Source organism: Pseudomassariella vexata, assembly GCF_002105095.1.
Source record: "Pseudomassariella vexata strain CBS 129021 chromosome Unknown BCR38scaffold_14, whole genome shotgun sequence".
Taxonomy (NCBI): Eukaryota; Fungi; Ascomycota; class Sordariomycetes; order Amphisphaeriales; family Pseudomassariaceae; genus Pseudomassariella; species Pseudomassariella vexata.
The window spans coordinates 137,173-160,251 of record NW_024467969.1 but is presented as its reverse complement, the minus strand read 5'-3'; the positions used below and the strand labels follow the sequence as shown (position 1 = coordinate 160,251).

The following is a 23,079-nucleotide window of genomic DNA, read 5'->3' as shown; positions in this document are numbered from 1 at the left end:
TTCGCAAATCTCAATTGGGATTTTACTAATCAAGTATTGTCTTTCTGACTTTGTTCTGACTTTGGTACCCTCGGCTGTTAACATCATACCACAGAGGGTGAGACGCTCGTTTAGACTTGGAAGTTCTGCGGCGCAATCGTCATCTTGCCTTCTAGTTCGCCTACTCGTGGCTGACCATCGCGAAAGTTCCGAAGGCGCAATGAAGGGTAGCGATCATCATTAATTCCCAATCATCCAAGTAACATAGTGATGAGTGCGGAGGAAACATATATTCTGCAAATGAAGTACTTGTTAGATCCAACATCAATCGTTGCAAAAGGGAACGTCCAAATTAACATGTGCCAGACTGCGAAGAGTTTTGTCAATGTCATCAATTTCTGCCTACGAACTGAGCCAGGTCTACAGTATCCTTGCAATGCCAAGGGAAGGTCAAGTATTAAAGGGTGTAAGAAGAACCGATGACGAGGTGCAACCCGACCACCAAGAAGAAGTGAAGATGATGAGACACACCATTAACGAAATGGTGGAATCCATCATGAAGAAAGAGGCAGACCAGCCAAAAGCGCAAAATGAGCAAATACCATCGCAACGCCAAATCTCTTTTCTCTCATCGTCACATCAATAAATTCAACCATGGTTGCCAACGTATCAACCACTCCAAGGAGCAGAGAAAGACACACTAGCAGTTTAGATGAGGAGACAGATGACAGCCACGAGCATGACAGCGCAACTGACCGAGCCGCCGCCGTTGCTGCCGCCCCAGTGGACAATCGTGTTGGGAGAGGCTCTCTTCTCGGCACCAGAGCTCGCGATCGGACCTATGCTTGTGGTCGCGCTCGTTGAGGAGCCGGTGACGTTCGCCGTGGTAGTTGAGAAGACGGTTGTCACGGGAATGCTAGTGCCAGTGCCGACGAGGTTGGATGACGTGATGGAGCCGGTCGAGTTCCCGGAGATGATGGGGCTTGGGCTCACGGTAGAGGTGGTGGCCAGCGAGGTGGTTATCGAGATATCTGTCATGTCGTGGGACATCAAACTACTGGTAAAATCGTTATTGCTGCTACTCGTGGAAGAAGAGGGCCCTGTATTATATGCGGTGGTAATATCGGCGGATGCAGTCGTCTTGACACCTGTAGTGGTTTCGTGGCAGGAGGTTGAAGTTGAAGTAGTCGTCGTCGAATCAACTCTGCGAGGAGGAGCGATATAGGTGGTTGTGGGGTTGATCGAGACGGTAAGCATGAATGCAGAAGTAGATACGATGCTTGAATTACTCAAACCCTGGACAGTAACCTCGCGACTTGACGGTTGCTGACCCTCAGTGGTGGAAGGAGACACAGTGTGGAAAATGGTGGTCGTGATGAGTGACACGCTCACACTGGCAGTGCAGACACCAGGAGAAGGGCTCAGCGTGGTCGTCGTGGTCACAGTAACCGTGGGAGGAGTATAGGGAGTCTGGACAGTGACAGTTGTCTGGGGATCCAAGATAGTGACAGTGCGCGTGCTGTCCTTTGTCCAGGTTAGGGTGTTGGTGGTGTGTCCAGCAGCCGTTACAGTATCAGTTGCGGTCGGCATGGATGACTCGGTCGTTGTGGTTGTCATCTTAACATGGATCGTCGGCACCTCAGTCGTTGTCTCCTTGCTGATAATGGACTCTTTATAAGACACCGGCGCGGACTGCGTTATGCTAGACGAGATGCTGCTGAGTGACGTGGTGACAGTACGAGTGCTGAGGGTATGTGCGCTGCTCATCTCGGGTGAACTGGCAGTAATGGCATCATTGCTGTAAATAAGTCAGGACAGAACAGCTTAGGGCAGGTGAGAAGGAGAAGAGCATACCTAGTTACAGTTGTTTCGAAAGTAGTAGTCAAGCTAGTGGTGCAGTTATCACTGCTGGTAGTGAATGTCACTGCTGTTGTGGCAGTGTTCCATCCGGAGTAAGTAGACAACCGTTGAGGAATAGAGCCAGTCACTCCGGCAGCAGTACCAGTGGTCCTCCCAGAAGATGGAAGTGGAATGACTGTAGCTGTTTGCGTGAGGGTCAACTCCGAGCCCGACAGAGTGCTGCTCCCTCTAGAAACTGTCGTGGTTGTTTCTTGGACAGTCGTCACTTGGACAGTGCTATCTTGGGGAACCGGGGATACAGTAGGGGATGTTGTCACTGTGGTGTACTTTGTGACAGTGCTAGGATGTCCCGCAACGTCTGTCGTAGTAAAGGTTGTGCCTGACGTAGTGGACAAGGTTATGTTAGTGCTCACGACGGTGGTTCTTCCAAGATTAGACTGGCTCGAGGTGGTATTGATGGGAATCGAAGGGGAAACGGTGATATTACTGGTGGTGTTGTGGCCATTTTCGTCAGTTGTAGTTGCAACAACAGAAGTCCCGGTAGAAGTAGCCGCCAATGTGATGCTTGGACTAACCACAACAGTCTCAGTCACCGTGTGATTTTGGGTATTGGTTGAAGTAGCAGGAGTCTTCGTAGAAGCAACCGCCGATGTGGTGGTCTGATTGCCTGAAGCAGATAGAGTAACGGTATTCGTGATCGTAATAGTATGACCATTCTCATCAGTTGTGGTTGCAGTTCCAGTCGAAAGAACAGGACTCCAGGTAGAAGTAGTTGCCGATATGATGGTCGAATCGCCCGAAGCATACGGAGTAACCGTTTTCGTAATCGTAACGGTACTTCCATGCGCATCCGTGGTGGTCTGCTGAGTGACAGTCGCACTGGAATTAAGCACTGAATTTGTAACAGTAGTCTCGGTTACAGAAGCCTGAGGGGTGCCGAAGATAGTTTGAGTAACCGTATCGGTGCTGGCCTCAGTTACAGTAGCATGAGAGACAACGGGCGAGGTGGGAGTGACAATGGTCACGGCCGCAGGTGTCTCACTAGCATGCTCGGTGGTGGTCTGGGAGACAGTGGTATTCGACACAATCAGCGTGGTAGAGGTGACAGACTCAGGGACGGAAGAGGAAGAACTGGTAGTCCAAGTGGAGTGATAACCATAGGGCTCTCCTCGGCGAGCGAAACCTCCCTCAGTAATCTCAGTAGGTAGGTCGCTACGCTCTGCTACAACAATAATCAGACTTGCGGGTGAAACTGAGCTGTGTCAGGCAACCTACCATCGTGCTTGGAGTAGCAGATACCAGCGGCGAAGATCGCACCAGCAACCAGGGCCATCATTATAACGCCATAGATGATAGAGAAGCCTCGGAACTCTGCAATCAAGTATGTTAGAATTGGTCTAAGGAGGTGGTGAGTGCGAGGTAGGGGTTGAGTGCTTACTTGGCTTCTTCATGGTGTCGTTCTTCACGGTAGCAGCGGTGGTGCTCATTTTGAGCGTGTCGACGTCGCTCCAGGCCTCAGAATCATCCCGGCGGATGTTTTGCGGCATCGAGGTACCACGCTCGGCAAAGAAAGGCATCGCAATTGTGAGGCGTTGAGGCTGCTGTATAAATGATTAGCGAGATAGCGAAATTTTCCTACTGAAATAAACAGATAGGCAATCTATGACTGAATGAATGTGTGACGAAAGGAATTTAGGTGGCGATGGTGAAGAAAAGGGAGTGATGATAGACGCGTGGTTGATGGCGATCAACCAAAATGGGTGAATACCATCAAAGATGAATTGGGAAAGGAACTGGTTGATTTCGGGAGATATTATATGGAATTGATTTACTTGCCAGAAAATTGGATCTCCGAAAGTTGCGTGCGTGACGATGTGAACGAGTCTTTCAGGAACGAAGCTGGCAACCAGCGAAGAGATGTTAGCAGCGTAAAGATGAACGAAGGGAATTTCTGCAGAGGCAGCTGAAGAAAATGAACGATGACTGTCAGAATGAGTTGATTTAAAATGAAAAATGGATGGCTGTTGGTTGAAGAAAATTATTTTGAGCAGCTGCCAGGTCAATCGCGAGGTCGCGTGTGACGCGTAGGGGAGGGTCAAACTCAGCAGGACGAGGAAAGAGCGCAGTTTTTGACCAGACTGGCGCAATTTAGCCAATCAAAGGGGACTTTTTCTTACCTCAATGCTAATACCAAGTCAGCAAGATCTTCAGTGTAAGAAACGAGTGTAGTGATGATGACTGTAGACTGGTGCAAGACACGGATCGGCCAAGATACGGCGTCGTTGTTGACGAACGGAGTCGAAATGTTGGCCAACCTGGTATTTGTGAAAGGAAGACTCAAACAATTATGGCTCCAAATGGGAACGAGTGGGAGAAACGAATGTGGGTGTTGAGGGTGTTGAGGGTGTTGAGGTAGAGGGTGATGGGACGTTGAGGTGTAGATGCAAGACGCGTTGTGGGACTTAAAGATGGATTTTGGCAACTGGCCCAAAGCGTGGAGGAGAGCTTTAGGATTTCTTTTTGGGAAACTGCAGAAACGTGATCGATCCAATCCTGATGGATACGAAAGGACACTACTTGGGTGGAAAGATGAGTTGGAATAAAAGCTGGGGTCTGGTGAGCAGCAGAAGAGATAGGAGGGACTTATCATACACAAACTACTACAGAGTGGTTTGTCAACTGATTGAAGTGAATTTATAAGTAGTACAAAATCAATGCAAGTAGAGAAGGTAATGGCGGATGCAAGATAGCCAAGAAAGGGTGAAGTGGGAAAAGGCGCTCTTGTGCTCTGGTGACTCAAGGGTTCGATCAAGATATTGGTACTTCTAGGATAGCTTTTCTGGATCAGCAGGCCTCGTTCTGCTAACTTCTGCAATATTTACACTCGAATATAGGACTGATTTCCCTGAACCCTAGCTTGGGTCAGCCCGGTACTCAGGTCAGACGTCAACCAGCTGGCTGAAATCTTGCTTGACTCCCAGATGGCCGAGCACCATTTGCGTATGACAGCTTGGCAACTTCGCTTGCACTGATACGTTGATACATGAAGTAACGATGGTCGTAACTCCACGATGGTTGCGCGTCGACTTCCCAATTGCGGTTTCTTCAAATCAACTGGGTAATCAAGGATGCAAACAGCAGGATAGCACAGCCATGATTATCATAGACCATGTTGACAAGACGAAATACAGCGTTCTTGGACATAATGTGGGAAAAGGACAACGTCGGAGTCTATAGGGGCGTGTTTGATACTGCCATCAGCGGTCTTCACGAAATGTAGGCTCGAGTCCGCCAAACAAGTGCTACGAGTTGATCATATTAAAGGGAGGTCTCCTTTCGAAGAGCATTCTCAACAGATGGCCCTCAACGGTTGACCCGGCCAGGATCACGAAAAGCAGAACAGTACGTGGACATAGGATTTGAGCGGAGTGGCTGTGATGCTCCTACATCAATTGCGGAACATGTACTACAAATCTAGAGCAGAGTCAGTCTTGGTGTTGAACTTCTATGATCAAGTCTAAATCAAGGAATGGGGCAAGCAAGTTCTGTTGATGGGCTAGCATCGTGTATATGGAGCATTACTGAATTGCATACTTAGAGTTGTTTTCAAATACTTGGGAAGAATCAACCAAATTTAGAAGCTGAACACTGTATGAAGGGACGAATTTTGGGTAACATCAAATATTGATGACAAAGGCGTTCAGTTGATGAACTTTCCTTGACATTAACCTGTTAGCTGGATGACAAAATAAACGACAGACTCAGCTGGTCTAGTACACTGGAATATCGGGCTATCTCGCATTACCCCACTAGATTATGCCACTAGAATATCGAGCTATCCCATATTATTATACCTATACGAAGTAGTGTGCCGTTTATTCTGTCACCTTCCTTGCCTGCAGTGCCTGCTAGTGGAAGGTGTGAAGACTTTTGTGGGGCCGAAAGCTACCCTGACGCTCGGATAATAAGAGCTTGGGCCCATGGCTCTTTCCCTGCAAGCTAGCTGGGATAGAAACACACCTAAGGGCGAATCGCAACGGGGCCATCGCGCCGCTTCCAATTCATCTCAATCAGAGTCGCGTAACCCCAAAAGACGATTGAGGCAAGTCCACTCATCATTTACTACGGCCCTACCGACGCGCTGCCTTGGCTCCGTCCGCCTCTGCGCACTTTCACAACCTCAATGTTTATCGTTTCACTCTACTAGCGATACTGGATAACAACTTGAGGAGTACCATTGACACCTTCATCGACCCGATTCTCCAACGTCTTTCGGGCCTGTCGAGTCCCCGCTCCTGAGACACGTCGCCGATTCGTACATCAACGGGGATACTTCCCACGAACCACTCAAATCGAGATCAGCCGCACAGCACAATCTTTCGGGGGAGATCATAATGGTCCGAAAAAGGGACGAAGTCCCGGAGGAGGAAGATCAGGAAATGGAGGAAGAGCTTGTCAGCTTGCAGTTCGATGAGCCACTGTCATGGCGGGCTGGGAAGCCAATCAATACTGGAGAGCTCCTGCGCCGGCTCGAAAAGCTTTCACAGGAGCTGGTCGATATGGACCAGGACACGGTCGATAAGGACTCGCTCACCAAAGTCGCAAAAGAGCTTGCGTCGCACAACCTGTTGGCGCATAAGGAAGGAGGCGTGAAGGCATACGCTGCATCATGCCTGGTGGATATTCTCAAACTGTGTGCACCAGATGCCCCTTTTACTCCCACGCAGCTGAAGGTGAGCTTCTATTCCTTGCTGTTCCCGCGTCATTCCCGGGGAGACGAGACAGCCGTTGCTAACAAGCCGCCCTTCAGGACATTTTTGGCCTTCTAGTCAAAGTCATCTTGCCTGCACTTTGGGATCCGGCCAATGCATATAACACCCAGCACAAATACGTGCTTACCTCTCTGGCAGAAGTCAAAAGTATTCTTCTGATCAACGAGCTATCAAATGCGGAAGATTTGCTACTGCATCTATTCTCCTCGTTCTTCGATGGCATCTCGGGATCATCCATGTCTAGTTCTGGGGAGCAGGTTGCGAAAGATGTCGAATTCCATATGACCGATATTTTGGTTACTTTGATAGACGAAGGCCCTAACCTGCCTCCAAGTGTTCTGGATGTGATAATGGCCCAGTTCCTGCGAGCCGCTCCTCCAGGCGGCTCCAGAAACAAGTCCGACCTTAACGGCAGTCAAACGACTCTTCTGCCCAAGGAGGAGCCGGAGGCATATGTCATGGCCAAAACGGTTTGCAACACATGCCCGGAGAAGATGGCACGCTACGTCAGCCAGTACTTCAGCGATGTGATAATGGACATAACTGGGAAAGATCAGACCAACGGGCACAAAGATGAGGCGGACTCGGATGACGATGATGCGCCAAGCGGCCCTTCCGAATCAGACTTCAAGGAGCTACGGAAAGCTCATCAACTTCTTCGCGAGCTCTGGCGTGCCGCGCCCACGGTGCTACAAAATGTTGTTCCTCAGGTGGACGCAGAGTTGCAAGCCGACAACATACAGCTGCGGTTATTGGCGACCGAAACTCTTGGGGATATGATATCTGGCATCGGCGCTGCTGGACCTCCGCCACGACCTGCCTTGGACCCGGCAGCGTACCCTGCTCTTAGGTTGAGCGATGAACCTCCGGAACATCCTGACTCGAGCATTCTCACAACCCCCATTTCGCCCTTATCATTCGCTCAGACTCATTCTCAAGCATTCCATAACTTTGCAACCCGGCGGAACGATAAGTCACCTTTAATCCGTGCGGCTTGGACGTCCGCCGTTGGGTACATTGTTTCGACCTCGGCTGGAGGCATCGGTTTGAGCCGCGAAGACGAGTCGACGCTCATCGCCGGTTTACGAGACAAGCTCAACGACAGTGATGAGAAGGTCAGGTTGGCTGCCGTGAAGGCCATCGAAGTTTTCAGCTTCCGAGATATTGTGACGAAGCTGGCCGCTACTGGAGGCGTTGACAAAGCCGACTCGGTGTTGTCCACCCTGGCTGACCGGTGCAGAGACAAACGACCTCCTGTGCGCGTCGAAGCCATGGTTCTTCTTGGAAAGCTGTGGGCAGTGGCGGCAGGGGAACTCCTCGCAGATCAGGAGGCTGTAACATCTGCGTTGTCCAGCATCCCCACGCGCATCTTCAACACATTTTATGCCAATGATCCTGAACTCAACATCTTGCTCGAGAGAGTCGCCTTTGAGTGCCTTGTTCCGCTGTCTTTCCCACCGCAGAAGGCCAAAACGAAGTCATCCAATGGAAACTCCCAATCGCAAACCACAAATGACTCCCCCTATGATCCGGATAAGATCCGGGCAGAACGCATTCTGCTTCTTGTCCGAAGCTTGGATGAAAAGGCGAAACGGGCTTTTTTTGCCTTGCAAACCCGGCAACCGCAGTTCTCTCGCGTGCTCGAGAATTTCGTTCGCCAGTGCGAAGCTTATAACGGTGGAGTGCCAGAACGCGGTGGAGAGACCACGAAACAAAACCTCAAGAAGACGGTCCAATACATTTGCACCTTCTTCCCGGACTCAGTAAAGACAGAAACAGATCTTCATAATTTTGCGACGCTGAATGATCGCCGGAGCTATAATCTGATCAAGTTCGTGGTAAGCCTCGAAAGCGACTTCAAGACGATGTACAGGGCGGTCAAGGAATTCAACAAGAGGATTCTAGATACTTCAAAACCTCATGTGCTCGACACTTTGGTGCCGCTCCTCTACAGATCAGCCTACATCATGTTCAGCAAGAGTCATCTATCGACTTTCATTGACTACTCCAAGAATGATAAGGACAAACTTGGAGTGGCCGCTCAGCAAATCACTACCGAAATCTCGCAACATATCCCGGATCTATTCAAAACACATATTGGGGAACTTTGCAAGGATCTCGTGGCAGGAGCACCCACTACGAATCGGGAGAATGATACCGGGTTGGTTGAAACCCTCAAGGCGTGTTCATCCTACTCGAGGAAGTACCCGGAGGAGCTGGCCCAGGACAAGAAATTCACACAGGCACTGATAAGCTACGCCCTTTACGGCCAACCGGCAAAGGCTGCCAAATATGCCGTCAATATTATGATGGCTCGGAAGGACGACAAGAGCTTCGTTACTGCCACGGAGCTGCTGCAGAGGGTGCGGAAGGACTGGGGGTACGACTCTCCCCATTTCCTGAATAAGCTTGCTGCCGTTAGTCAGTTAGAACTTCTGGCCTCCAAGGTCACTGCTGACGCGAACGACGAGATCGTCGAAATGGCGCTCGAAAACGTACTGCGAAAGGTTCGCACGGATGCTCAGGGTTCTGATCCCGAATGGGTAGATGATGCAGACCTTGACGAAGAATGCCAATTGAAGTGTTGGGCCCTCAAGTTGATTGTTAATCGACTTTGTGGTATTCAGGACGTCGATGAAGCCAAGAAACTTACCCCGACCGTTTTCAAGCTCCTCCGGACTCTAGTCAATAACGAAGGGGAATTGTGCAAAACCAAGGTCACTCCAAATCACCACAAGGCTCGGCTTCGACTACGCGCAGGGCAGCTCACCTTGAAGCTTTGCACATCAAAGCGTTTCGAGGAGCTCTTCTCACATGCGGACTTTAATCGTTTGGCGATGCTTACCCTGGACCCAGTTGCCAAAGTCCGTCATCTCTTTATCGAAAAGCTCCAGAAATATTTGGTGAACAACAAGCTACGGCCAAGATTTTACACAATGATCTTCTTGACGGCGTTTGAGCCTGTCGGCGACGTCAAACAGCAGATTGAGACTTGGATCCGTTCCCGTGCTCGATCGTTCCGTGAAAGCAAGCAAACGGTAATGGAGGCCACAATGGGGAGGCTGCTTTCATTGCTTGCACATCATCCAGACTACAGTGCGGACGCAAAGGATCTTATGGACCATGCTAGATACCTGATATATTACATCAGCAACGTAGCCAACGAGCAAAATTTTGGGATGATATTCAGATACGCAGAACGAGTTAAGCAGACGCGAGACGGCATTGATCCTGCCAAGAGTGAAAATCTTTACGTGCTCAGCGATCTTGCGCAAGCTATCCTGCGAAAGTGGCAGGAAAGGAAGAATTGGAGCTTCCAGGCTTACGGCGGAAGAATTGGCTTGCCGCTGGGACTTTACTCGACGCTCCCCAACCACGAAGCCGCGCAAGAAATTGCAAGCAAGCAGTTTCTCCCCGAAGGTGCGGATGAACTCCTGGATGATCTACTGAAAAGTGTTGATAAAAAGAAGGTACGCACATGCAGCACCCCACAAAATTCAATATACACACCGAATTAACATAATTGGCCAGAAACGAAAGAGTATGGATGAACGCGCCGAAGGTGATCATGCCCAGAAGAAAGCTAGGACAGCGCATTCAAGAACTGTCGCCAAGTCGAAGTCTGCCGCGAAGCCCACTAAATCTGCTTCTGTGAAGAAGACGGCTGTCAAGAAGAAGGCTCCGGCAAGATCTCGCAAGACTGCCTCGTCGTCGCCGGGACCTGACTCCGCTGACCGACGCCGAAGCGGCCGTTCGAAGAGAAATTCAACCTATGTCGAGCGAGACTCTTCAGAGGACGATGAAGACATGCTGGAGGGGGTCGCAAGATGGGAATACTACGATAGTGACGGCAATCCGGTAAAGAATGACGATGAAGATGAAGATGACGAGTCTTCTCTCTCGGAAATCGAGGACGAACCGGAGGCCGAATCTGAAGTTGAACCAATGGACGAAGACCCGAGGAAAACAGAGGCTATTAAGGAGAGCGAACTGAATGATCCAGGCGATGAAGACCCAGACGAGCCGGAAGAGGAAGAGGATGCTGCCCCGCCGAAAGCCAATGGCCGCAGGGGTCGGAGTGCTACCGCACGCGCGGCACCCAAGGCAGACAGCCCCATCAAGTTCGCCATCAAAGCGAGCGTCATGAAGGGAAAAGCTGCCGCGTCAAACAAGGCAAATTCCAAAGCTACTTCTAGTCGTGTGACGAGGGGAAGGAAACCCGTGGGCGACCACGAAATCGGCGAGAATTCTGACTAGGAATACGTAGCGACGCGCCGACTCGATCGACTGCGCGCCAGGCAGTCCGCCGGAGGATGACAGGTGCCTTGAAGCCCACAACGATGTCGAAATGAAGTCAGCGATATGACGGACCAGTAGTTACAGAATTTTATTGAAGCGGCGGTACTGCTTGTCATTTTCCAGCGCAGACGGACAAGCTCACTCTTGCTTCTTGACTTGGAACTGGGGGATTTTTGGGGGTATACCGTGGCGAGATTCGTGAGGACAAAATAGTGTGTAGTGATGAGTGGAGAAAAGATGTCTTTATTTCGGCCAGGCTGCAGCTTTTTGGAGGGCATGCTGCTAATTAGTGTATTATCGTCATACCCGTGTTCTTATGAGGTTCGTGTTATGTATTCTCAACAGCATTGGGTGTAAGATGCTGTGAGATTGCAAATCTCGATCGCCATGACACTCTTCGAAGCTGGCACTTAGCTCTCGGCTCTTGTCGCAATGCCAGGCTATATGTTGATCCCGATTGTTCATACGACTAGTATCAGATCAGAAGGCTTTTCTTTGCTTGAATCAATCCCACGAAATAGTACTCATAAAGCATTAAATTGTAACGTAGACCGCAAGACTGCTACGAATGTGAGCAAGCAGTAAAGCGTGCACGGTGTATGAACTATCCATCCCTATTGATTACAATATGGCAACGTCAAAGTGTTGCTTTGCTGCTGAGCCAAAATTACGCCTTTTTCCCTGTCTGGAGCGCCCAGGCCGCGTGACAGCAGTCGTGCTACATGTGGGCCGGTGGTCGTGAGTGAGTTGCTCTAGGTCTCGTCAATCTTTTCAACTTCGGCTTTGGCCTCCTCCCACGTCTCCTTATTTTTGCGAGCCCACTCGATTTGGCTCTTGGCATACGCAAGCTAGAAGCGTGTCAGCAATCGTCGCGTATGTAAGAAGGATGCTTGTCACAACTCACCATGTAACGCTTCAAGTCATCCTCTTTCTCGTGTTGGAATCGCTTGAGATCCTTCAGAATGCTCGCACTTGCCTCCTTCACATCTTGCGCCGAGACCACCTGGGCTTGTTCGAGTTGTTCAATGCTCTCCTTCGTCTTGCCAATAGTATCGCGTCGTGTTCTCTCCGGGTCTACGTCGGCCACGCCCTGTATAGCATGACGGATGGGCCCAAAGATTTTGTTGGTGATGGAGTTGCCGCTGGGTAACTTTCGGTGGGTCGGATTCGAGCTGGAACGCTCTGGAGCGCCCACTCTGGCCGAAGGTGCCGAGGTGACATCATCATGCGTGGGCGGGAAGTCGGAGTCGATCGATGCCGTGTCTTCGTTACTCCCATCCCTGTGATGCTGGGTAGTATGTTCCTTAACGCTTGACGATCGTCGTGGAGTCTGCACATGTTGCGATCCACCAAATTGTTGACTGCTGCTGAGGTACTTCTCGATTCGTTGTGCTTCTGCTTCGCTTCTTTCTAACTGGTCGAGGAGGGCCCGCTTCCTCAGGAGCTCATCATTAGTCATCTCCTGTTGGATTCTCTTCATTATTCTGTATTGAAGCACGCTTCGCACGACGCCAGCGAACTGCGCATTCTCCCTCATTGGCTCAGCGAAACTCGCCCCGAGTGAACTGGCCAACTCTTCGGTTGCAATGTATGATGAGTCGGCGGCCTGGCCGACGCGTTCAATCGCGGCGGCGAGCGAAGGCGACTGCTCAGAGAGAGCGAACGCATTGAACTTTGCGCCCAGGTCATTAAGATCAGTCGATAGCGCGGACAGGTGGCTAAGTGTTCGTCGGTTGACTTTCTCCATTGGCCCCATCAACAGTTTCTCAAGCTCCTTAATGGAAGCTTCAAAGCCAATAAAGTAGGGATCCAACTCTTGCTCACTGATGTTTTCGGTATCGTGAGGTAGTCGTCGCAAGAATTGGGACCCAATGACACTTCCAGAACCATCGAATGTGGGCGATGGCCCCGAGCCAGCAGGACCCTTCAGCCTTGCCGATGAGGAGGGCACTGGCAGGTAAAGGTGCCCTGGTGTGGGGTTGGCAGCATCGAGAGGTGGTGCCTTCAAGACGGACTTCGGAATGGATGCGATGGGGTGCGAATGGAGGACCTCGCTCCAGCTAGCATTAGGATCGAGGAATCTCCACCACACCCCGTCTTCCCTCACTTGGTGCATCCGTCGGCAGCGGTTCAAGAAGACAGCCAACATGCGCTTCCGCAAGTCGATGATCTGCTGGTCTTGCTTCGCATTCGTCGGGTTTGCAGCGTAGTCGGCCATGGTGTGTTTCTCGGGTATGGGAGGCATGACAAGCGTGGGGTGAAGTCTGGTGAGAGCATCTCGTAGCGACGCGAACTCGGAGTAGCGGCGGCGCACCTCGAGGTCCTGCATGCAAGTTCTCACGATTAATAAAGAGCAGGCACAATCAGACGCGACGTAAGCTTACCCCCGTTCGGATGGTATATACGATGTACTTTCCACCGCTCTCGGGGCTCTTTCCCGCATCCGTAATCATGATAGGGAGGTCGGGATTCTCGTAGAGGATCTGCTCAATGCGACTGTCGTAACCACCTGGCTTCCTCCTAGGCAGCTGACCTGGAGCCTGGGCTGCATACTCGTTGTCGCTGTCGAAGTCGCTCGCTTCACGCTGGTAGGTTTGAGGCGGGCGGTCCTCGCTGGTGGACGAAGGCGTTTGCGGAGGTTCGTAGCGGGAGTCTACAAATTCCCAGTCGGCATCAGCTTCATCCGGCGAGTCATCCAAAGCTATTGATTCCCACATTATGTACCGGCGTCCCAGCAGACAAAGATGGAATGGCGCAAAAGAGCACTAAGAAAGCAAACTTACAGTCGCGTGAACTGGGAGAGGTGGGATTGCCTGAGGAAGATGTGATTGAGTCTCGGCGGTCAAAGCTGGTCCCATACGGGTTGTTGTCCTCCTCGTCGTTCCACATGATGCAGGTCTGAGTCGCTGAACTATGAATGAAGCTGTGTACCTGGATTTGTGAACAATGACAACTGGCCGCCGCGGGAGGCCGGCTCAGTAGTGAATCAGGTCGTCGTCAGTCGCTGACGCTGCTGCAAACCGGACGCTACTGCGGGGGCGGGGAGGTCGAAGCTCACGAGCCTTTATCGCTGGGCTTCCAACGTCGGATAACAAGGATTCATTCACAGGGACATCGTTTGGTGGTTGTCAAGGCATGGAAGAACGATGAGTGATACTTAGCAGGAAAATATTCACGGATGCGACGGCGAGGGTGATGATGTCTAAGCTGGAGGATGTCGAAACTATAGGACTGGACCAGTTCTTGGAGCCTCGAGGTCTGAAGTTGCCAATGACGTGAAGAGCACGGACCATAAAGGACCTCCGTAGCGTGCTCAGGATCTGCAGAGTCACCACATATTGACAGGGTTTGGAAGGATGGCATTTCTAGGTTCTTGGCAGCGACGACCACCCTCACGTCAACCGTGGAGGCGCTTCTTCCCCTTTATTTGATCTTCCATACCAGAGACCAACCCAAATCATACTCGGAACTGCCTCAATCTCGGACAACAGGTTTTGAACAAGAGAATTAGCTTCCTCTCTATTTCCGTCAATATCCGCCTTTGCTGAGATTCATCAGATGTCTGGAGAGGCATGGTTTTACCTTGAGAGGCGGCACTGGTTTGGAGTCCTTTGCTGCTTACACTACCGGATTGCTCTTGGAATTAGTGTTTCAGATTTGAAGAACAGTATCAGTGCAAGCTCGAGTGTGTAGGTATAACGTAAATATTGAGTTGCTACATTGTGTGCTTGTTATCATGAGCAAGAGATGGAGGTGCCTGTCCAGTTCAAGGTGTTGATGATTTAGTCGCCCATGGGTCTAGAACACTCCGTCGTGGTTCGTATAGTCATCACATATGATGATCCAAGCAACCCAAAGACACCTGGATCCTCAAGTGCATTCATTGCTTCTAACTATCGTGGCTGTACATGACGACGCAACGATGATGACGTCTGTCTTAGTATCCTTTCTCGTTCCACGCAGCAGCTAGTACGAAACATGTGTTACGCTTCAGTAGCAAGTCTCTATAAGAGATCATATTCAACTGCGGTTTTCCAAGGATAGTAGCGAATCTCTCTATCCCACCTGCCAAAGGATGGTATTCCTTCTATTACTCTCCTACTCTCCTCCTTAATCTCCTTAAAGTAAGCTGGTTTAGCTATCCTGGCTTGCGTCTTAACATTTATGAACCACAGAATGGGGGCGGAGTGTTCCATATTATCTGGAAAGTTTTTATAGTATATCAATATTGTCTTCGATTGCTGTTGGTTGGTAGCGGATCTCTACATCCTAGTGAGTGAAACATTTTCCTAGAGCACTGATACTGATTTCCCTGTCAGCGTTCTCGAAGCACGCCTACTTGTTCGTGCTTGTGGTTTCTGCCATCCAGTGCGAAATCGCCCGAGCTGCCGTCGCCGAGCATATTCGCGTTCGCCCCCTGTTCTTATTGAACGGAGTCAAGTTTCGAAGTGATTCCCCAGTTCGAACGCCTCCCCGGAAAACAGGTCGGATTCGGCATATTTGTCACAGGAAATCAATAACCCCACCAGGCTAGCATGGCAACGAACCCAATCCACACACGGGTGAATTTTGACGTCGAACGCTTCGGTCAACATCAGCTCGGTTAAAATGCCTATTACTGAAGCTTTCTACTCATGCGGCCTTGACTGGCGGGAGTGCGGGGTGCTCGTATTTCTGAGCCGAGAGCTCCTTGATACATTCCTTACGAGCATGTAACCACATCAACCCCAGCGCGTGTCGATTGAAGACTACATGTAGCCTGTTTAATTTTCAACCTCCGTGGCATAAAAGAAAAGTACATCGAACTTACTTGATTCCAGGACGTCCGACATGACCTATTCTGTCGTCGACCCAGTAGAAACTTAGTAAGCTGGTCTTCCTATGGCACATCAAGATTATACACACACTCATTTTCCCCTCGGAGTCCATGAAACATGTCCGCAACTTGGTTGAACCACCTGGTCGGCCTGGTGGATTTCCTCAGTTCACTCAACAGTGCTGCCCCTCTGGTTGGGTGGCGGGTAGTTTCACCTATACAACAGAGTATGCTGGCGATTTTCTTCAGGAAACGGTTGATGTATTCGATGACTCGAAATTCAGTTGCTTTATTCTTCCTCGGTTGCGATTAGTTGCGAGCCAGATCTAGGTAAATTGGCTCAGGTGTGGCAGACGTCTGCCTCAAAATGTGCAGATATGGACAGATCAAAGCACTGTAATCCTGATGGGGAATTTTGGCTTTCAACTGTCGAACCGGAGTTGATAGCTCTTGCCTTAACCGCAGGACATCTGTAAATGGCGTAGTAGCCGGTGAGAGTAGTCATGGTGAAATATCGTTGTCTCCGTGTCAGTTCATATATTCTTGTTGGTCAATGGGGCATCCATCTGGGTCCGAAGGCGAGTAGTTGCCGCTGAATATTCACGAGATTCTCCCATAACAGGAAGGCATTGGTTAGTTAGAAGTCGAGCGAGCATACGTTGGATACTCCAGATGAATCGTGTTTTACTTGGAGTTCTTGCTTTTGAAATCGTTAGTTTGGTTCGGCAAAAGTCGAATATTCGCACAGCAAGATAGACAAAATATCGTGAAGGTGTAGTTTGGGTAAACTGGTGTGGTTAGAGGTACAATATTCCCTATGTACTCTTCAGCAAGAGGGCCTCACTAGTACATTCTGCAGGCGCAGGCAAGATGGAAGTTGAGGATCCTGTAATATCTGATAGGTTGGAAGCACCGGCGTGATCAGAATTCATTTGGAAAATGTGGTCAGGTGAAAGCGTCACCTTGTTCAAAAGTCGAATGCTCGCGGATTAGGATGGAAAGAAGTCCAGAACTTATGTTTAGATACTTAAATTGTTCGGAGCGTTGACTTGATTTAAGTTTAAATATCATTGGTGAAGATAAGAAGAAAGCCTAGAAGGTGCAGATACTTGGGAGTGTCCGATGGTTTAAGATTGAATGATTACGGCTCAGGATCGGGAATATATCTGGAAGACATAACTGTGAGCCTCAATTTGATTTAAGATCGAACGCGTGTCAATAGGGAAATAATTCTGGAAGGGGTGGTTAATCAGGAGTCTCGGTTAGAATGGAGAGCCTAAATTCAGCCTGTTAGCGGGATAGAGTGCCAGGAGGAGAGGAGGGGCGTGGTGCGGGCGAGGAGTTAGGTCAGGGTTGTTGCGAAGGTGAGGTGGAGGGTTGTTAGGAGGATGGCTGTGATTTAGTTTTAGTGACACGCTTCTGTCGAAGCGTGACAAGAGAGGAGCGGGGAGAGGAGAACAGGGCTTTGCGGTTGCGAAAGCCGGCTGTGTCGAGGAGCCATTCTAGTGATAGTCAGATTACTCGTTACAATCCAGCTCCTGCTTGATTGTCAGATTGGCTTTGGATGGGATTGACAAGTGAGAGCGTACAGGGCGTAGAATCTGGGATGCAGCTTAGGGCCTCTCATGTTCCATGTGCCGCTGGGAAGGTTGATGTTGGTTGGAGATTACATGGTCGAGAATCGCGAACTGCCGGGTTTCGTGGGTAGTCGCGGCGTGGTACAATTTTCTGCCGGGACTGACGACGGTATCACGAAACGCCAACGTTTGATGGGTGTTTATCTTGGGGAACCAGTGGGTTTTGAGTATGTAGTCATGATATTAGGAGAGGCAAGGGATGTTGTCTGGCTCGTTGACAAATATCTTAGCTGGAGTCAATAGCGGGAAGCACAATTGACTGTCTCCTGCCAGAAAGTCTCTCATTTAATTCATGAAGTATCCTTGGAATACAGCTTGGATTGAAATTTGTCTTCTACTCGCTCTCGTCCATTCTCATATCGTAGTGATTACAGTTTCCGTCTCGGTGCCCCGTCGTAAGACCTCACAGGAGCAACATATGGCCACGCAACATAAACGCCTTAAAAGCGACACTTGTTCACGTTCTGGCGGGACTTTGTGAGTATGAGGATGGAAACAATGACACCGTAGAGACCAGGAACCCCGGCAAAGACAAGGAGCAGAATCAATCCAACGCAGAGACGCGGCTGCTGCATACTGGCTCTCACTATAAAAACACTGCGTCAGCCCCCTATCCACTGTCTTCAAAACGCAATACTGACCTCCAGCATCTCCAACGATACCAATAGGGGATCCCGCAGCAAGCCCGCAAAGTCCCATGCTCAAGCCGGCCCCGAGCTGGAGAAAGTCCTGGTGATTCGGCATCTGCTCCACCAGATCACTAGAGAGAGAGTGCCGTGTGCGTGAGATTCAAGCATACGTGTTCTGCATAAGTCGCTCGGGCCGGATGATGCCAGTCGCGCAGATGGCCATGCTGGACTTTGCTGTGCCATAGGAGGCACCGAACACGGTAAAGATGACGGCTGCGCATCTCATGGCGCTGAAGAAGGACTGCGTTTCTGGTCAGTTCTCCGCCATCGTGGAGTTGTGGTAGGGCTGCAGAGCCCGACGACACACGCCGTATGCAGGGCTGGGGAGCGGTTGCGAGTCAGTTTGGGGGCTACAACCCGAAGCTATGAGGCTGATATTGCGAGGCCTTACCAGCGCTCAGGGTTGTAAAGGCCAGCCGAGTCTAAAACGTTCATATTTCAGAGACGGCTGGTATGACGCTTGATGCAACGATAGGGATCGAGGATGGGAACACCGAAGTACTGTAATCTGCAATTTCACTTGACATACCGAGGTCGCATAAACCTGCAACTCAGGCCCAGAGATGCAGTACTGCGTGCCTCAACATCTACCCACAGTAACACGAGGAAAGGAAAAGTTCATGGTCACCCCAGCTGAGCCTGCTAGAGAAGCCTTGCTTCCCGCGCCATGTCATCTGTGCCGTGCCCTGGATTTACCTACATCATAGACGCCTCGTGAGTTTGGAGGAGTTCAGGCAAATGGATATGATCATGATTGGCTCACGATCTATGCATTGCCCGAGTTGGGTGCCTGTGGGTTGCCAATTGATCCGGCCTCGAACGCCGAGCAACGAGGTAGGTTCCCATAACATCTGTTTGTAGGTAGGGCCGCTCCGATATCTAGAATGAAGTGCTAACTGCCTCAGCAACAATTTGGCGTGACGAATGATTGTAATGAGAGGCACGCGCAACTTTGAAGATGCATGCAGTTGCAAGGTTTCGGGTAGATTGCCAGGGGAGCCATTCGCCAAGCCCATAGCAGAGGAGACAAGGCAAGGATTCCATACATAATAAGTGCTCAGGGGGATCCTGGCTCCCAGTAACCCAGTCACCCAGACTTGTCTTGGTTGCACGTGGGTTCTCGAGTTTCAAACTTGCAGGCTAGCAGCAAATGTAATTCGTCAAGAAGGACAGTTAGTTAATGGCTGCAAAACTGACAAACATGGCGTGGTTCATCTTCGCAGATGGAAGACAGAAATTAGAGGTGCTTCTTGGCCTCATCATGGCGGGTTTTGGTCACAGCCGTTCCAACCGTTGGGAGAAAAGAAGTCTGTCGGGCAGTGGCGCGTCCTTAAGTGTGCCGCGTCAGTGTCAGGTTACCTAGGAAAGCTATTTCAGTGCGCGGAGATATTGTAAGCCACAGCCGCAATGCTCCTGGCCTATCACCGATGGGGCAAGGCGGACCCTGACAGCTGGTACATCTGACTTGCTTCAAGCAAGGTAATCTGCTTCTTCATGACCGCTGTAGTGAAAGCACTTGTCGCTGACACGAGAACTTTAGAAGTGCAAACATTGATGGCGACTTTCACTCACTCCCCCGATTACACACGCAAGCGACCTGTCAGCGGAAGAGGTTGGACATCAACGGCCTTGACCACTCTTGACTGTGATCATCTTATTTTTCGTGTTTCTCACAGCCAGACGGGCACAACCACTTGGGCCAAGCAAAAAGCCTTCTTCACACCTGACACACTTCAAACGTCTCAGGGACAGAGATCCCAGTCCGAGAGTGAGCCGCTCGGTAACATCAACCATGGTCGGGTTTGGCCTGTCCTGGTCATTCCAACTGGGGCTCTGCTGCAGTTTCCATCGTCAAGAAGCGCTCTCACCAATGACTGTCAAGTTGTCTCGAGGGATCTGCTCTAGGGCTACGCAAACGTTTTCCACCCGGGGCACTCTGATGGGGCCCGCACCCCGGCAACGTCGTCGACGGCCGCGCGTCAGACGTGCCAAGCCTCCCTCTTTCAGCGGACTCCCCACTCGATAGGGATCATCGTTCGTTTTGCTTCATCCACATCCTCGACCATGAGCCAAGACATGCACCGTCAGTGATGGACATCAAATGAGACTTGGAGGGGTTTGGAACAGTCGCAAAAGAATCCCATCAAGTACTTGGCGTTCCACGAAATTCGGTTTGCTATTTTGAGCTTTTCACGATCCGTCTACAAAGACTCATCAGCTGCGTGTATCGCCGCTCTTTGGTGCTGTTTGTTCTTGTATTGCTTTTTATACGTCCATTTCGCCACTTTTTCTTTTTATGCTTCAAGCCTGTCGTTCCCTTCGCAGTGTTTAGCCTTCCCTCTTCCTCCCTAAATTCCTGGTGGACACGCATAAGTAACAATTACGGTCCACTCCCGTCAGCCATTACGCGGTCCCATAGGCTTAGCCACTCCGACCCGCGGATACATTTGACAAGTGCCCTTTTCCCAATATTTCAACCTCGCACTTCGATTGATTAATACTCACTTCGGCAACAAACGCCACCCATGTTATCACGTTAACATTTTTTTAATACTGTTGACTTTTTCGATCCTCTGGGAGAAGTGTCCAGTAATTTGGGATCCTTCACCATGAAGTCAACCACTGTATTCGCCCTTGCGGCGGGCTTATTATCAACGTCGTCAGATGCGCTCAGTCTGAAGAAAAGGAGTACGGGCCAGTCCAAGGTCGTTGGAATGGACACACAAAGGAAGAAAATTACCAACCCGCTGCAACGCGATCGTTTACGGAGGAGAGGCAGTGCCACGGCCGAGTTGGACAATGAGGTTTGCAGCCCGTCTTGGTAGTCGAATTACCCTTGGCTAACATGTCCAACAGGAAACATTATATTTTGTCAATGCCACGTTGGGAACTCCAGCGCAGTCGATACGGTTACATTTGGATACCGGCAGCAGTGATCTTTGGGTAAACACTCCGAGCTCAAGTTTATGTTTGCAGAGTTCGAAGCCGTGCTCGTTTGCCGGCACATACACAGCGAACTCGTCATCAACATACAATTACGTCGGGAGCTACTTCAACATTTCGTACGTTGACGGATCAGGGGCCAGCGGAGACTACGTATCAGATACGGTTACGATAGGGGATACGACGGTGGATGATTTGCAATTTGGGGTTGGATACAAGAGCACGTCATCGCAAGGAATCTTGGGGATTGGTTATCCGGTCAACGAGGTGCAAGTCGGTAGGGCAGGGCTGGACGAGTACGACAATTTGCCCGCGAAGATGGTCACCGATGGCCTCATCCAGTCCAACGCCTACAGCCTCTGGCTCAACGATCTCGACGCAAGCACCGGCAGCATCTTATTCGGTGGTGTCGATACCGACCAGTTCCAGGGCGAGCTGCAGACCCTTCCGATCCAGAAGGAGAGTGGTGTTTATGCCGAGTTCATGATCACTTTAACGGAATTGACGCTGGGCAACACCACGGTTTCCGAAGACCAAGCACTCGCAGTGCTGCTCGACTCCGGCTCTTCGTTGACGTATCTGCCCGATACTTGGGTCGACCAGATTTACACAGCCGTTAGCGCGCAGTACGACTCGAGCCAAGGGGCCGCCTACGTGCCATGTTCCTTGGCCGAAGACAACACAACCCTCGATTTCACCTTCTCGTCGCCCACGATCTCGGTGGATATGAACGAGTTGGTATTGGACCTGGTCACTACTAGCGGCACGCGACCAACATTCTCTAACGGTGTGACCGCGTGTTTGTTCGGTATCGCACCCGCCGGCTCGGGCACAAACGTATTAGGTGATACATTCCTACGATCGGCATACGTCGTATACGACATTGCGAACAACGAGATCTCACTCGCACAGACCAAATTTAACGCAACGACCCACAACGTTTTGGAAATTACCACGGGGACAAGTTCAGTTCCCAGTGCCACTGCGGTGTCCAATTCTGTCGCAGCAACTTCTGGTATCGTCACAAGTGGCAGCAGTGGCGGGTTTGGTCTCGACGACTCGAGCGCTGCACCGCCGTCCGTGGCTATATCTACCACGCTTGTGTTGTTGTCGTTTGGACTGGGAACGATGTACACCCTCTTGTAGAAGACTACTGAAGACTGAAAACCCCATGGCCCGTACGGACGAGGCGAGGGAACATTTGTGTATATGGATGCGGATATACTGGCATTGCATTGCAAGGCGTTGGGGCTCTACATTAATGTGGCGCATTCTTGGGAATCTGGAAAGACTACGGCATACTCAAGAGCACAGGTATTGACGACCGACTCGCACGGCATTTTATTAGCATTTACGTGGAAGCAACCCGGGAAGCATTGGTTTTCTTCTGCCTAGAGCTTATTTGTTTGGGGCTATACAACTAGCATAACGCATTGGAGAAGCCTCGTTTGTCTGCTATTATACTGAACGCTCGTCAGAAGAGACGACTTGTTTAGATTTCCACAATATCATATCACTGCATCTATCAAATTTTTGGGTAACCAACTTACAATCAATCTTTGCCCCTAATGATGCTGGCCTCATTATCCTTGACGACGGCGACGACGGCTTGGGAATCGGCATGAACCCCTCGTGAACCGAGTTATTTGACAAGGATTCGGATTTCGGCATCGTGAAACCTGGACCCTTCAGATCTGTATCCCCACTTAGTTCAAGAGCCAAGACCAATCCCTGATGTCTGTTGATGAACACGTGTGAAATAGCATACATAGGCTTAAGCCTGATACCTTTGTCTTGTCACCCCTGACACAATCGAAAAGCTGCCCCACTTTACCGAAACAGAGAAGACTAGCGTACCGCCGCTGGGATTGACTTTCTCGTTGCGTCAAGCATGCGGGCTCGAGTTTTGCGATGCTGCCGGAGGTGAGCGAATTTCTGAGACCTCCGTTCAAGGCCTAGGTTGTGGTTTTCTTGGCGAACGGAGCCGTCTGAGTGCTGCTTGGAAGAACGACAAGGAAGCGGCGTGGCATGGCTGCGGAGGGAATACTCACGCGCATATTGTTGGGAGGCTGAGTTCCACTCGT

General features: G+C 50.4%; 7 protein-coding genes across 7 annotated transcripts; 4 read left to right on the top strand and 3 right to left on the bottom strand.

Moving 5' to 3' along the window:
- Nucleotides 1-345: 345 nt before the first annotated feature.
- BCR38DRAFT_445601 (uncharacterized protein) lies at nt 346-1,275 on the bottom strand. The gene has a single exon (XM_040861027.1). It carries the CDS (start codon nt 1,234-1,236, stop codon nt 688-690), a length of 549 nt encoding a protein of 182 aa, XP_040711784.1. The 5' UTR covers nt 1,237-1,275; the 3' UTR covers nt 346-687.
- Nucleotides 1,276-1,289: 14 nt separating this feature from the next.
- BCR38DRAFT_445600 (uncharacterized protein) lies at nt 1,290-1,964 on the top strand. The gene is made up of 2 exons (XM_040861026.1): nt 1,290-1,777; nt 1,834-1,964. The coding sequence occupies exons 1-2, from the start codon at nt 1,679-1,681 to the stop codon at nt 1,933-1,935; spliced, it is 201 nt and encodes a 66-aa protein (XP_040711783.1). The 5' UTR covers nt 1,290-1,678; the 3' UTR covers nt 1,936-1,964.
- On the top strand, nt 1,946-2,771 carry BCR38DRAFT_445599 (uncharacterized protein). Its single transcript, XM_040861025.1, has one exon. The coding sequence runs from the start codon at nt 2,011-2,013 to the stop codon at nt 2,437-2,439; it is 429 nt and encodes a 142-aa protein (XP_040711782.1). The 5' UTR covers nt 1,946-2,010; the 3' UTR covers nt 2,440-2,771.
- A 3,462-nt stretch (nt 2,772-6,233) lies between these two features.
- Nucleotides 6,234-10,868, top strand: BCR38DRAFT_351819 (armadillo-type protein; the record flags this gene model as incomplete). Its single annotated transcript, XM_040856670.1, has 3 exons — nt 6,234-6,572; nt 6,650-10,081; nt 10,143-10,868. 3 exons carry the CDS (start codon nt 6,234-6,236, stop codon nt 10,866-10,868), a joined length of 4,497 nt encoding a protein of 1,498 aa, XP_040711781.1.
- A 794-nt stretch (nt 10,869-11,662) lies between these two features.
- On the bottom strand, nt 11,663-13,799 carry BCR38DRAFT_412806 (uncharacterized protein; the record flags this gene model as incomplete). The annotated part of the gene is made up of 4 exons (XM_040858745.1): nt 11,663-11,758; nt 11,815-13,233; nt 13,295-13,611; nt 13,694-13,799. The coding sequence occupies 4 exons, from the start codon at nt 13,797-13,799 to the stop codon at nt 11,663-11,665; spliced, it is 1,938 nt and encodes a 645-aa protein (XP_040711780.1).
- Nucleotides 13,800-17,575: 3,776 nt separating this feature from the next.
- Nucleotides 17,576-18,487, bottom strand: BCR38DRAFT_527088 (uncharacterized protein; the record flags this gene model as incomplete). Its single annotated transcript, XM_040865379.1, has 5 exons — nt 17,576-17,949; nt 18,005-18,123; nt 18,163-18,293; nt 18,360-18,372; nt 18,444-18,487. The coding sequence occupies 5 exons, from the start codon at nt 18,485-18,487 to the stop codon at nt 17,804-17,806; spliced, it is 453 nt and encodes a 150-aa protein (XP_040711779.1). The 3' UTR covers nt 17,576-17,803.
- A 2,174-nt stretch (nt 18,488-20,661) lies between these two features.
- On the top strand, nt 20,662-22,141 carry BCR38DRAFT_412804 (aspartic proteinase precursor; the record flags this gene model as incomplete). Its single annotated transcript, XM_040858744.1, has 2 exons — nt 20,662-20,856; nt 20,909-22,141. The coding sequence occupies 2 exons, from the start codon at nt 20,662-20,664 to the stop codon at nt 22,139-22,141; spliced, it is 1,428 nt and encodes a 475-aa protein (XP_040711778.1).
- Between the last annotated feature and the right edge of the window lie 938 nt (nt 22,142-23,079).